The sequence below is a fragment of the Telopea speciosissima genome, chromosome 4, assembly GCF_018873765.1.
Source record: "Telopea speciosissima isolate NSW1024214 ecotype Mountain lineage chromosome 4, Tspe_v1, whole genome shotgun sequence".
Taxonomy (NCBI): Eukaryota; Viridiplantae; Streptophyta; class Magnoliopsida; order Proteales; family Proteaceae; genus Telopea; species Telopea speciosissima.
The window spans coordinates 5,679-20,041 of record NC_057919.1 but is presented as its reverse complement, the minus strand read 5'-3'; the positions used below and the strand labels follow the sequence as shown (position 1 = coordinate 20,041).

At 38.6% G+C, this 14,363-nt stretch overlaps 1 protein-coding gene across 1 annotated transcript in view; it reads left to right on the top strand.

The window, feature by feature from the left end:
• LOC122658126 (ubiquitin carboxyl-terminal hydrolase 26-like) overlaps window positions 1-8,214 on the top strand; it is an 86,318-nt gene extending 78,104 nt beyond the window's left edge. Inside the window, exons 12-15 of the mRNA XM_043853027.1 lie at window positions 137-400; window positions 7,407-7,548; window positions 7,988-8,073; window positions 8,170-8,214. Of these exons, the coding sequence (XP_043708962.1) occupies window positions 137-400; window positions 7,407-7,548; window positions 7,988-8,073; window positions 8,170-8,178 (501 nt within the window). The 3' untranslated portion in view covers window positions 8,179-8,214. The remainder of the gene's footprint in view (window positions 1-136; window positions 401-7,406; window positions 7,549-7,987; window positions 8,074-8,169) is intronic.
• The last annotated feature ends 6,149 nt before the right edge of the window (window positions 8,215-14,363 follow it).

The following is a 14,363-nucleotide window of genomic DNA, read 5'->3' as shown; positions in this document are numbered from 1 at the left end:
TTAGGTGGTCTTGGTTATCATGTCATTGCTTGATGAACTATAGTTGTATAGGCTGAGAGTGTGGCCAAGAACTAAAGCAGCCATTGACTTAACTTCTGTATTTATTTTTTAATTGTCTGTGCTATATTGTGGCTAGAGTTGTGAGTATTGCATTGGAGAAAGAGAAAGCTGTGAGTTAATGCAGAAACTTAATTACATCAATGAGGATATATGTGTATTTCTTGTACGTGGTAAGGAAGCTCCAAAGTCAATTATAGAGGCTTCTGGGACCTTTTCAGAACAAGATCGCCGCATGTCCAAACGGTCTCGGAAAACAACTTTTGGCAACTCTCTAAATTTAAAGGTTTCTGGCTCTACATCAATCTACCAGTTGAAAATGATGATATGGGAGTCCTTAGGGGTAAGCCACTCATATTCATCCACTTGTTGAAAATTTGAGACGTGAATCTGTAGTAGTAGTTATTATATTTGATGCATATTACCAAATGGAACGAGTTTTCCTCCACCCTCGGTGAATGGGATCCCATTCGCCATGGGGTGGGAAAGGGCATGAGAGGGGATTTTGGGAACAGACCACAACCCTGTAGGAGTTTGTTAACCCTAGGATGGTGGGTGAACCATCCTCTATGAGTGGAGGAAAACTTTCTTCTTAACAAATTGGTCTATAATTATTTTTCCCCTATCCAGTTCCAACTTCTATTCAGTAGAGTTTATTTCAGTATTCTTTATATTTGATTTTTGACACGCATGAAATTGAATATTATGTTGATAAGATGTGTATGAGAAAAGTACATGAAAAGATATGAGATATCCCAATAAAAATTTGGAAGTGTTATCAATTCGATGCAATATTTGCATTATCCTGTATAATCGACTTTCAGTGACTTCTGTTCTTTTCCTAGGACCAGATTTCCAATTCTTAACATTCCTTAACCCATCAATAGTCGTTTCAGTCCTTTCTGTGGAACACATGCAGCACAAACTCATGTATGTGGCATGTTAGGAGTAAAACAAAATTTTTTGAGTATAGAAGAGGGGAACACCCTTGATGAAGGAGCTGTTCCATGGGCCGGGCCGAACCCATTTGTAAATCCAAACCAAGATGCGCCAGGTCAATTGGGTCTTTGGGTTCTATTTAATTTATTAGGATTTTTAATTAGTTGAGATTTATCTTGTAATCTTCCATTTTGAATTTAATAGGTTAATTAGTGATAGGATTGCTTTAGGATTTCATTAGTGATAGACTTGCATTAGAAATTTATTTCAGTTTTAGATTTAGATTAGGAGTTTTATGTTCTTTAAATACTATCTTGTAAGCAACGAAGGATCAGATTTGAAAGAATGAATGTTTGAGTTGTTTTGCTACCAGAATGGTACGAACAATGGTCGTGTGATCATCTCCCCCCCCCCCCCCCGCTCCTTTGTGCAGTCTCTCCCACTCTTTCTTCTTCTTCTTCTTCGTTTCTGGTTTCTTCTCTGTTCCAGCAGGTAACAGCAGGCCTTCTCTTGGCCTTCATTGTCTCTCCACCCCCTTCTCTTCCTTCCTGAAATTAGTCGAAGGAACCCTTGTCCTGGGCGACCAAACCCTTACAGCCTCTCGGCAAAAATACCTTCCTGCTGGGAGAATCGATGTCTGCAACTCAGATTGGTTCAAGTTACCGCCAAAATAATCTCAAGAGAGTTTTTTGCTTAATGAGTCGAGCCTGTATCGCTGAGATAATACCTGGACTTCATAGGGAGATGCATTGCGACTCGGTTCCCAGAATATTGGTTTGTTTGGGCTTGTTGTGTGGAGGTTCTGCCAAAAATACTATTGCTGCCTTACCGCCATAGCCATATTCACTTTCACATCCAGCGTAAGGTTGAAGAAGACAGCCCTTCCCACGATTCTTAAAACCCTCGGTTTCGGTACTGGTTTTGCCCAGCCAGAAAACCGAGTTGGGCCAAGATTTCAGCGAGATCTCTAGGAGTTGGTAAATTTTGTTTAACTCGATAGCTGGTTTTGGTGGGTTTTTGACAAAGTTTGGTCATTAAACTTGGTATAGAGCCTATTTTGGGCCACGTAAATGCAGTGATACTATCAGATTATCCAAATAAGTGTTTAACTTAGGACCCTAGTTTGGTTGGCTACGATTTATTAATAGGCCCTATTCTACTCATAATTTAGTAATAGAAAGTAATAAAAGCATACAATTATTATAAAACAACTTAAATAAGCATTAAAATTTAAAAATGTAAAATACATCAATCTTAACATATACATCTATCATGCCAAGCCATTTTGCTGCAACATGTAAGCCTCTGAATGTGCCACATAGGATTCCCATGTCATAGTGTTCCTGAAGAATCGCACGTAGTCTTCCATACAAGTTATATATGTGCTGTCATCAACTAACATATCCTAGGGTATGGAAGAGGTGGTTGCGATGAGATCAATCCACTGCTACTGCCACCAGGCTGTTGAAATACCATCGGCGTGTATGGCTGAGTTTGATGCAGCTTCTCGACACAATCCGACGAATATCCAGTGGAAAATGGGAACAACACCATGCAATTTGGGTGGGGGTGTGTTCTTTGCCGAGACCAGTGAGATTATTGAGATCTCAACTGGTCTCGATTAAGATGTGCATTATTTATACAGGGCCAGATGTTTAATTGGACCGCGATCTCGGTCGAAACAAGTACCGAGATCTCGCCAAGATATTGTAATCCTTTAGTATAACCTATAATCTCATCGCGCCATCTCAAAAAATCGAGTTTTTAGCGAGATCTTGCTGAGTTCTTGTTCCATGGTCCGCTAGGATTCAGAATAAGGCTACCGTAACTTAGGTCCAAATACTTGTTACTCATCAAAAGTAAATTGACAACTAATGACACTACTATAATTACAACTATCCCCTTATAATAATGAAGACGTAACTTAACCCGCACCCCACACACTACATTGTTTAACACTCCCCCTCAATCTGGAGTATACATATATCTCCCATACCCAGCTTGGAACAACCACTAAGAAATGCAGGCCTAAATACTATCTTGTGAACATATTAGCAAGTTGATTGCCTGAGTTGATAAACAAAGTAAAGATCAGTCTCCGCATAACATCATTCCTCACAAAATGGCAATTGATCTCAATGTTTTATGGTGGGGGGACAGAAATCGAGAAGTGGATTGAAGGAGGTAGAAGAAGAAACCAGAGGGGGAGGGGAGAAATCACACAGAAGAAAGGGGAAGAAGGAGATGCAACAGAAGAAGGGGGTGTCCAAGACCCGGGGGGGGGGGGGACCAACCAGCCACGCAGGCATCAAACTCTCAATTTTTCATTCATTCATCTCCTTTATTTTGCCCAAAGCCTTGCATGATATATCATATATAGCTGAAATAAAGAGTCCTATCAGCAAACTATTACATAGGAAAGAGATAAAATAAAATCAACTTTCTAAAAATAAGCAACTAAAATAGGAAATAGCCTGAGAATAAACTAGATACAAAAACAATGCTACTAAAGTAAGCTATTGATCTAAATTTGGATTCGGTTCATCTTGGTCTGGGTTCACAAACGGGTTTGGGTCAATCCATCGAAATTATCCTGCATCAACCGCCTTAGTGGTATTGAACGCCTTAGTGTTACCAATCCTTATTTATGCCCAATATCATTAAGTAAATGATTTCATGTATTTAAGATATTATTCATAAATAAGCAAAAAACCCTTTAATTGAATCCAATAAAAATAGTCAAAAAATCAAATTCCAAAAGGATAAAAAGTCAACCCCCCACTTCAAGAACAAAAACTGGTTTTCTGGCGGTCGGTGAAATTTTCATGCTGGAGTTTTTCTCAAATTTAAAAATTCCATAAATCTTAGTATGGTAAAACATTGCTAAAAACCAAAAGTGTGAGTGAAGTTGACAGCATTTGCGCACATTAAATAAGGTTTGACCGGAACATAACGCCTTCAATATAAATCAGATTTAAGCAATCTTGGATTTGTTGGAAAACTGGTTTTGTATTCTTGTTGTGCTGCCTATTTTTTACATTTGAACCCAATCCATACATTAGTTTCACATATATAATACTCAAAATAATACCTGTGATTTTGACCCAAGTTTGATGATGTATATTGTTCTTGGACATGGCATCGAATAAGGTTTGATTGGAACTTAACTCCTTCAACATAAATCAGATTTAAGCAATCTTGGATTTGTATGAAAGCTTTGAAATCCAAGATTGCTTAAATCTGATTTATATTGGAGTTATGTTCTGGTCAAACTTAATTTGGTGTGCACTAATGCTTTTTAAAATCACTCTGAACAGAAATAAAATTGGACATCAATTCAAATGAATATTTTACCACTCTTTTGGTTTTTAGCAATTTTTATCATATTAAGAGTTATGAATTTTTATATTTTAGAAAAACCTCGGGCATTTAAAAATTGAAAATTGCTCCTACTGCCAAAAATTTCAATTTTTGTTTTTGAATTTGGGGTTGGGGGTGGGGAGGGGTTGACTTTTTATCTTTTAAGAATTTGATTTTTGAACTTTATTAGATTCAAATATGGGGGTATTTGTTTTTTTGTGAATAATATCTTAAGTAAATGAAATAACAAAAACATTGATATTTGGCATAAATAAGTGTTTATCCTGGTTTCGAGCAAGGTTTCCTCAAGTTTCGATGGGGATAAGTGAATTTATATAGGTGTTCAGGTCGAAACTTGTGAAATTACCAAAATATGGCCAAAAGAATGTCAGAACCCATTGAAATCATGCAACATTTGGTTTCTACCCTTGGTTTCGTCTTGTTTTCTTGTGAAACTGAGATATCTCTGTCGAAACTGCCAATTTCGATCGAGTTCTTGAACCATGGGATGTGGTAACTAGCATAAGAAATGTAGGGGGGTCAAGGTAGTGGATTTCCAATTACAATAGGGTTACATCAACGATTAGCCTAGGCCTATATTTTTTTTTGCTGATAATGGAAGATTTAACTAGAGACATCAAGATGAGGTTTCTCAGTGTATGTGTTGTGCCAATGATATTGCTCTAGTGGATTACACAAATGTAGTGATTAACGCCAAGTTAGAGTTATGGAGATCAACCTTGGAATCAATACGTTCTAAGATTAGTAGAACAAAGACGGAGTATATGGTGTGTAACTTTAGTTACACTAGGACGGTTAATGAGGTGGTGAATATTGATGAGAGGGTGATTCCACAAGGTTATTATTTTAGGTATCTGGGCTCAATCATAAATAATGAAGGTGATATAGAGGATGATGCTGCTCATAGAATTAAAATAGGATGGATGAAGTGGAGAGGTGCATCCAAAGTGTTGTGTGATTGGCGTATTTTTTTAAAGCCTAAAGGAAAATTCTATAGGAATGTCATACGACTGGTTATGATGTCTTGGTGTGGTATGTTGGGTAGTTAAGAAGCATCATATAGATAAATAAGTGTAGTGGAGATGAGGATGTTGAGATGGATGTGTAGCAAAAGTAGGAAGGATAAAGTTAAGGAATGATCATATTAGAGCTGAGTTGCGAGTAGCTCCGATTCATGATAAGCTACAAGATAGTCGTTTGAGGAGGCATGGTCATGTTCACCGGAGTTCTTGGGATGCTCCAGTATGGAGGAGTGATTTGATTCAGATTGAAGGATCTAAAAGAGCCAGGTCAGGGCTAAAATAACCCCAGGAGAAGTGTTGAGGAAAGAGATGCCTAGCTTAGGCCTCGTATTGTGTATGACTTTGAATAGAGCTGATTGGAGAGCAACGATCCATGTAGCCGACCCCATTTAGTTGGGATAAGGCTTTGTTGTTGTAAACATTCTTTGAGATTGTTTCAAATACCTTTAGAAGTGCTGTGGAACGTAAATAATCCATCTTACGCTTGGCCTTGATATATTCTTTAACAGCTCGTGCCCACATTAAATAATCAAAGCACCAACTGGAGGTTTGAATCATCCATTATATATATGAAGAATTAACCAACCACCAATAACCAATAAGAGATCACAAAAAGAGTAAGGACAGCAGTCCAATAGTAGATAAATGTATGAGATAGATGAACCAGCAGCAATAGCAACAATAATGAATGGAATCTGGTCAGAAAAGATTGTCCAACAAAAGTCAAGGTCATCCCTTTCTGATGGGTCCCCAAATCTGGTCAGATTTACAAGGTCAATAGAGGATACAAACCCCTCAATATCACAATGATCTGATGATGAGATAATAACCAGCAGGAATATAATTCAAATCTGAAGTCAAACGCAGATTTTGGATGATTTCAGATATCAGAAGATCTAGATGTCAGATTGACACCAAACCATGAGTGAAGGACCCTAGTAGATGGGTCAAATCAGCCGTAAAATATTACCAGATTCAGACGGCCAGATTCCCAGATAAGAGGAATCTCAATCTGGTCTAAGACCCTGGAAAACAGGGGATCCGCCTGGTTACTGCTTGGTTCTCTGGACAGAAAAAGAAAGTAAGATAATTAATACTAGTAGAGAGGAAATCTCATGCAATCATTGTTGTAAATGTGATTGATAAATTTGATGTAGATTTATATTCCACGATGATCCGCACAAGGGGTGAACTAATCAGCATCATATATGGAGGAAAGTATAGTTTAATTTCATCTAGTTACCAACTAGGTTTAAAGCAGATATGGCGGCATAGGTTGCTGCTAACCATAAAGAGAAATCCCCAAGGGAACCATCAAAACAGAGATTGAAGAAAGACTTGTGGAATAACCTAGAGGGGGGTGAATAGGTTATCAGTATTAGAATATGTTGCTTTTTAAAATTCTTTCGATTGTGCTTGGCTAAAACAAAGTAAAGAAATAAATAAAATGCGCAAAAGAGAGAGAGACAATATTTTATAGTGTATAACTTACCAAAAGTAAAATTACAACTAAGGACACTACTATAATTAAACCCGTACAATAATAAAGACAAATTAAAACCCCACACTATACTGTTTAACTGAAGGCTTTAATTCTGAGCCACAGTTGCATACTCAAGGTGTAATTGTCGTATGCTCTGTTTTTTTTGGCTGTGGTAGCACTATTTTTTGTACTTATTGGAATACTGTTCTGTTGTTCAGTATAGACTATTGTAAGGGTGGGCCTTCTTTCTGCTGTGGTATATTAGCTTTAGATTGCCTCTTCCTCAAGATTGTTTCAGGATTGTTTTGTACTTTTTTTTCTTATGCTTGCTCCATACATTGGTGTACTGGTCAGAAAAAGAAAAGAAGGAAAACACTCAAGCTCTTTTTCTCTGTTCTTGTGATTGTAGTATTTTATTTGTCTTTTGAACCTTCATTTTGTGGTGTGAAGCATTTCCTTACTAAAATTGCAACTGCTATAATTGTCGAAATTTCTCCTATTTGTAACCTGGGAAAAATCTACAGGTTGTCAAGGAGAATCAGATACTTCACAAAGGCTCTAGGGTAATTGATGGGGAATCTGCTACTCTGGCTGACATGAATATATTTCCTGGAGATGTTCTGTGGGTTACGGATTCGGAAGTCCATGAGAATCGGGACATCGCTGGTAAATTAGCATCATCATCATCCACATTACTTTAGGGTATTTCTTAGTTTAATATGCTAATTAAGGTTATAAAAGTAAAAGGGGCCTGTGAAGAAGATGACCTAGCCTATGATGCATTTGCATGGTGTGCATCCCCTTCAGACCACCATGGAGATCTCTCTATCCAAATAATTAATCATGCTGGATGTTCAAACCCTTTACATGCTCTGTTCTGTAATTCTTTTATTTCAATTATTATCTACTTGATGGATCTCTTGCCACAAGAAATATTTGCTCCCGATAGTCATCATGCCAGCTTCTCAATGTATGGCAGATATCTTTGATATCAGAGGGGTTGACAGTAATGGCATTTGTGTATGTATCTCTTTCGCATGGACCAGAGACTGCATAAAGACTTCTTGCTTGCCTTTTGTTGAGCATTTTTCCTAATGTTCTGCAGATGAGCTGTCAGAACAGAAGATGGAGGTTCAGCCAGTCGAGGAAGGATTTCGGGGAACGCTACTGACATCAAATATCACGACTCAGGTCATTTAAGATAAAGCTTCAGATCTCTATCGTTTTGGTTTACTGGGGAGGATGGGCCTTTTAGTAACATCATACCCTCTTTAGTTATTGGTACAGGAATGGTAATCTTTTGAAGCATTGGCCTGATAGATGGAGGTAATATTATATTTTTTGGCCCTGACTTCATGTGATTTTTATCGCGTATATATCTAGTGGGGTCTGTAGTCACTGGTGGACATAAGATGGCATTTTATTCCTTGGGCTTTTTTCTTGTGGTTAAGAAATTCCTAGGTGAAGATTGGTCCAAAATCCTGGAAAATGTAGTCGGCTTTAACCAGCTGGCCTTATGGACGAATGAAATTTTAACCAATGCTAGTGCTGATAAAATGTTGCTCTACATCATACTCATAGCTTAGCATATAGAATTTACACTGTTAGACCTCCTTGTCATTGCACTGCCAGCCCTGAACTCGTTGCAACAGTCCGAGGAATGGAATAGGTGGAAAACTATTCTACTAGTTAATGAAATCTCCATCCAAATGATTGGATCTCAAAACCTTCCACGTTTCACGGCTATATAGGCCCACAAACGGGCCCAATCTGTTGAGCACTGTCAACATGACCCAGGCCTTTTGAAAAGAATAACAAATAATAAGTAGAACTCCATTATTCTAATCACCCCCGAGGTTCTCTTGCGTCGGAGGCGGACCACTGGTCCTTTGGTATTTAGTTGTTTTAGTTTACATCTAATTTTTCAATGGGAATTTATACTCGTCCGATTACTGTTATGCCTTTTCCCATTTTGGTATTATTCCTCTATGCAAAAGGTGGCTTTCACATTGAAATGAAATGAATTGGTTGGTTAAATCATTTTTTTTCCGGGAACACTTTTTTGTGCTGTGATTATACTGAAGGTGGTTTAGGAATACAGATATCAGGACCAGCAGGCTTGTTTGGTTTTCATTTCATGTTGTCTAAGACCCTTAGTGCCAAGTTTTAGCTTTTCTCCTCGCCTCCCTCATTGCCCAAGAAGAAAGTTTCCTTAGTCAAAAAGCCCGTGAGAAATGGTTGAACCGTGGAGATTCCAACACGGCATACTTCCACAAATCCTCAAAACCTTGGCACAATGCCAATGCTATTATGCAGCTCAGCTCCCTCGATGGTAGTTTCGTTACCTCAGTTGAAGGCATTAAATTCAAGGTAGTCAGGTTCTTCAAGCAGTAATTTCGGCCCCAATCCCTAACTTCCGTTGCTTTCCATCCCTAATGGGCTTTTCAACAAATTTATTGACTCCTATGTAGATGCTCTTCAAAAGATTCCATTAGAGGAAGAGATTGTGGATGCTGTCTGTTCTCCCAAGGAAAATAAAGTTAAGAGTCCAGATGGGTTTAATAAGGGATTCCTTTCCTCTTGCTGGAACATTATCAAAGACGATCTTGCCAAAGCTGTTCAAAGCTTCTTTTTCAACCTTTCTCAAGTGAAAAGAATCAATCAGACTTTCCTCTATCTAATCCTTGAAAAAGAAGGGGCCTCCACCATGTTTGATTTTAGATCCATTACATTATGCGTCTTGGTCCACAAGTTTCTTGCCAAGGTGCTTGCTAAAAGAATCATTCACCATTGATTCTCTTGTCAGCTCCAACCAATCAACTTTTATTATCGGTAGAAACATCTCAGACAACATTCTTCTCTATAATGAGTTTGTTTGTAGATTTGATCGAAAGAATCACCCTTTGCTGCCCTTGTGAAGATTGACTTGCATAAAGCTTTCAACTCTCTTAAATGGGATTTTATTCTCAAAGTCATGAATATGATGGGGTTCCCTTCAATATTTGTTAATTGGGTTTAGCATTGTATCTCTACTCCTTATTTCTCAGTGTCGGTCAATAGTGGCCCGATTGGGTTCTTCTCTTCCACTATTGGAATCATGCAAGGCTGCCCCTTGTCCTCTTTCATTTTTACCCTTGCTTTGGAAGTGATTTCAAGAGAGCTGCAATGCAAAACTGATCAGCGGCTTAGTACCCCCATATCCAAATGTAAGCATCTCAAGATCACTCACCTTGCCTTTATCAATGATCTCATGATATTCTCCAAAGCTGACTTGAGCTCAATTGAGACTACTATGGGCTCTCTATCTCTTTTTGAAAGTATGTTGGGCGTCAAGATTAACCCACAAAAAACCCCTTATGTTTGTGGCTGGTATTGCTGAGCAAAATAAGCTCCTTTTACAAGAGAAATTTGAGTTCCCTCTAGGGCAGATCCCTGTGAAATACTTAGGTCTTCCCCTTATCCTTGCCAAGCTCTTGGCTTACTACTATTCCCCAATTCTCGAGTTTCTTCGCAAAAAGCTCCAGCTTTGGAAAGGAAAACTTCTCTCCTATCCCGGCCGCCTTGAGCTGATCCGTTCAGTCATGCAATGCTCTTACATCTATTGGTCTGGCACTTTCAGTCTTCCCCATTCCATCATCAAGGCTATTGAAGCTCTCATGTGGCTATCTTTGGATATGTATTGAATCATCTAGATTCCTTCGCTCTATCAGCTCGTCTTTAGTTTGCCTGCCTAAGAAAGAAGGGGTGCTTAGGTTAAAAAGAATCAAAGAAGTCAACATGGTTGGGATTATTAAACTCATCTGTAAAATTACTACCAAGCACAACAATATCGGGCTCGATTGGATTTATTCAAGGCTCCTTCAAAGAGATCCAATTTGGACCGTTTTCAGCTCTCCGGATGCTTCTTGGGTTTGGCAAAACATCCTCAAATGTAGAAACTTAGCCCTAGGGGTTGTTACTACCAAAATTGTTGATGCAACCTACACCAGACTTTGGATTGATCATTGGCATCCCTTGGGCATCCTCCTTCCCCTAGTGAGCTCAAGAGATATTTATAGGGCTGGTCTCCATAGACTTTCCTCAGTTGCAGACATCATCTCATCCGGATCTTGGGCCCCTCCTCCCTCCCCTCAACTTGCATTTATTTGGAATTCTCTCCCTCTAATCAGAAGGGCATCGAGATCTGGAGACTTGATTTCTTGGACTCCATCGACTTCAGGTATGTTCAGCTCCAAATCAGCTTGGAATCTCATAAGATTCAGAGGTCCTTGTACTAGTTGGTTCAAGGCTGTTTGGTTCAAAGGACACATTCCAAGACATGGCTTTTGTGTTTGGTGTACTCTTACAAATTGTCTCCCAACTCATTCTTTCCTCATTCACTGGCATCTAAGTGTCTCTCCAGCTTGCTGCCTCGGTTGGAACGGCTTAGTAACTATTGATCATTTGTTCTTCGAATACTCCTTTTCGGCTAGTATTTGGTCTGGAATCCTCATCAAATGCTGGCTTGGAAGAAAGATTTTGCCTTTTTAGAGAGAGTAGAAGTGGATCATCCAATATTTTAGGGGTAACTTGAATTGTGATAGAATTGGCTTGTTGGCTTTTGTGGCTACCATTGCGCATATTTGGATGGAGCGCAACATTAGGAGATGAACTACCAACTCTAGGTTTTTCAGACAGATTTGGTATTCCTTTTCTTTGGATGTCAGCTCTAAATCCGTCCCCCCTATGTGAACTCCCAAGGAACAGGCTCATTATTGCTTCCTGGGGTCTTCCTTCTTCTCCTCTCCCATTCCCCCTAGGGGGCCAATTAGCTCTATGTATTGTAGGTTGTTCCCTTCTTTTCTTTTCTCCCCTTGAATTCTGGGGCCTTCTTGTATTCTCTCTTTGATAATGAACTTGTATTCACAAAAAAAAAAAAAAAAAAAATTTAAATGCCAAGTTTCAGTGTTGTGCCCTGCTTGAATCTCTTTCTCCCACTTCCTATGGAAAATGATCCCCTGCCTTACCCATCCCAGCCTCTACCTCCAGGAAAGCTAGTGGCGTGCCCAATCTTCTCCCATGCATACATATATATATGCAGTGAAACATTAAAAACTTCATTGCACCTTGTCATCTCGCCCAGAAATGGTGTGCCTTAATTTGTTGGTTAGATATTTTTTTGTAGGAACACAATTGTATCTGTGACGGGGCTTGCTATGGGTAACAGCCCTTTCTCATACAAGCTATCTTTCCCTGAAATTGTCATGAGCAACATAAACCAAATGCCATTTTTATGTAAAATTAGTGTAATGGAAGATTTTGGCCTCAATTTAATCCCTATATAATACTGATAATTTATTATCTAGGTTTAGGCCTTACACTAATTTTTGGGATAATATTTTAAACAAACAAATGTTAGAGGGTAGCCTCATAAGTGCAGAAGGAACTATAAAAACAGAACAGGAGGAAATGTGCTGAAATATTAAGTTTTCTTTGGGAATCGTTTTGATAGTAGTTTTTTTTTTTTTTTTTTTTTTTTTTTTTTTTTATATAGTAGGAAGTTCAAGTGGACGAGCCTTGGAGCAACTGTTAAGTTGGCTGCGTACATTTGTCCCTCGTACACCCTACAGTAGCGGGAGCCTCATGCATTGGGACGCTATATAATATATAGTAGGAAGTTAACAGAAGGAGATTCGTTTGAATTTTGGAAATTGCTACATTCAGTCAAATTGCTGGAGATACAAGTTTGCGTAAGGAAGCACCAAGATAATAGAAAGTAAACAAACGGGAATCCTATTTAAGAAGTGTGCTCCTCGGATGGATTATTGCATCTCTTACGTAAATTGTCATTTTTACTTGTTTATTCTGAATACAACATGGTTTAAGACTTCTGCTTTAGAAATTTATTTTCTTGTTAGCCATATGTTGTAATATGTGTAACTTAGGTCAGATTACTTATTTAAAGTAATGTTTGGCATCAGAGTTCAAAAACAAAAGGGAAAATTACACTGCCACCCCCTAAGGTTTGTACTAAATATAGAGCGACCCCCTGTGTTTCTAAATTATACAACCACACCCCCTGAGTGGGCCCTTAAGTGGATGGCGTTAAGTATAAAATTTAAATAACAATTTTTACCCTTCAATTAATCATATTCTAATTTTTTATTTTTCTAACATAATGGGACCCACAACTATTTCTTCCTCTTCTCTTTCTTCTTCTTCTTCTTCTTCTTCTTCTTCTTCTTCAACCACCGCCCCACCACCGCTGCAACCTCCGGCTACCATCCTCTACCCTCTTCCAGTAACCCCATAGAAAGGGAAATTCGTGGCCATTTCTCCCTGGAGAAAGCCACCCGATACCCAATTAAGAAGCAAATGAGCATAAAAGAATCCAAAACTCAGTGGTAGTTACCTGTGAGGGCATCGATCTTCACAACAATGAAGAACACCACATCCATATCTGTACAACACGATCTGCTTGTCAAAGACATTGAGACCCAAAGGAGCATCATCTGGAATGTCCCTGGCGAGATACAAAGGATACCATTCCTCTCGCCAATCGTAATCCACAACTGCCTTTTCTCCAATTTCATGTTCCTCCATGGTAGACCCTAGAAGAACCTTGTGATCATCTTTTGATTCTGCTTTCCATCAACAGAGACAAACCCACCTACCTCTGTCACTGCAGAACATTTTATCAGTCCCCTTCTTGCTTGATTTAGTTTTTTTCTCTGACCCAGATCAAAATATAAAGCTGAGAACATTTTTGCAACTGAGAGAGAAACATATGTCCTTGTTCTTCTTCTTGCTTCTGTTGTATTGGTGAGGTTATCAGAGAATGGGGTGTGAAGTTTGGACTACTCTATGGGCAAAATGGTAAGTTCACACCATATCAAGGGTATATTTGTCATTTTAAGGCATCAATGGCCAACACGTCAGCAACTAACGGAATACTCTAACAGAGTGGGGCTGAGTGTAACAAATACCGTAAACTCAGGGGGTCTAAGTGTATATTTTGAAAACACAGGGGGTCGCATTGTATTTAAGTTAAACCTTAGGGGGTGGCAATGTAATTTTCCCAAAAAGAAAATTGGGTAAACAGAAATTCAATCTGATATATGGGCATGAGATACACAAGTTTTGGATATAAAGTACCAGGAATCAAAGAGTGGAGTATGACCATATTGTCTTACAGTTTTAAGTAGTTATGGTTTGATTATTTGTTTACGTTTTAGTTTAAGTACATATAATTTGAAGGCACTTTTCTCCCTCTATTTTCAGTTGCTATCAATTTGGAGCTGTCATTGGAGGAAAAACTTTTTATCTGTTTAGTTGTTGGCGGTTTTGGGGGTTGTATTTAGATGGCCATGTCGATAAATTTTGAAGTTTCAATAAAGGATAAAAGGTCGTGGGACGTGTGTACAAATAGGGTTTTGAATGCGTTTTTGAAATCTCACCGTCCATTAATATCATTAATTATCAGCCGTTGAATTTTTTATTTC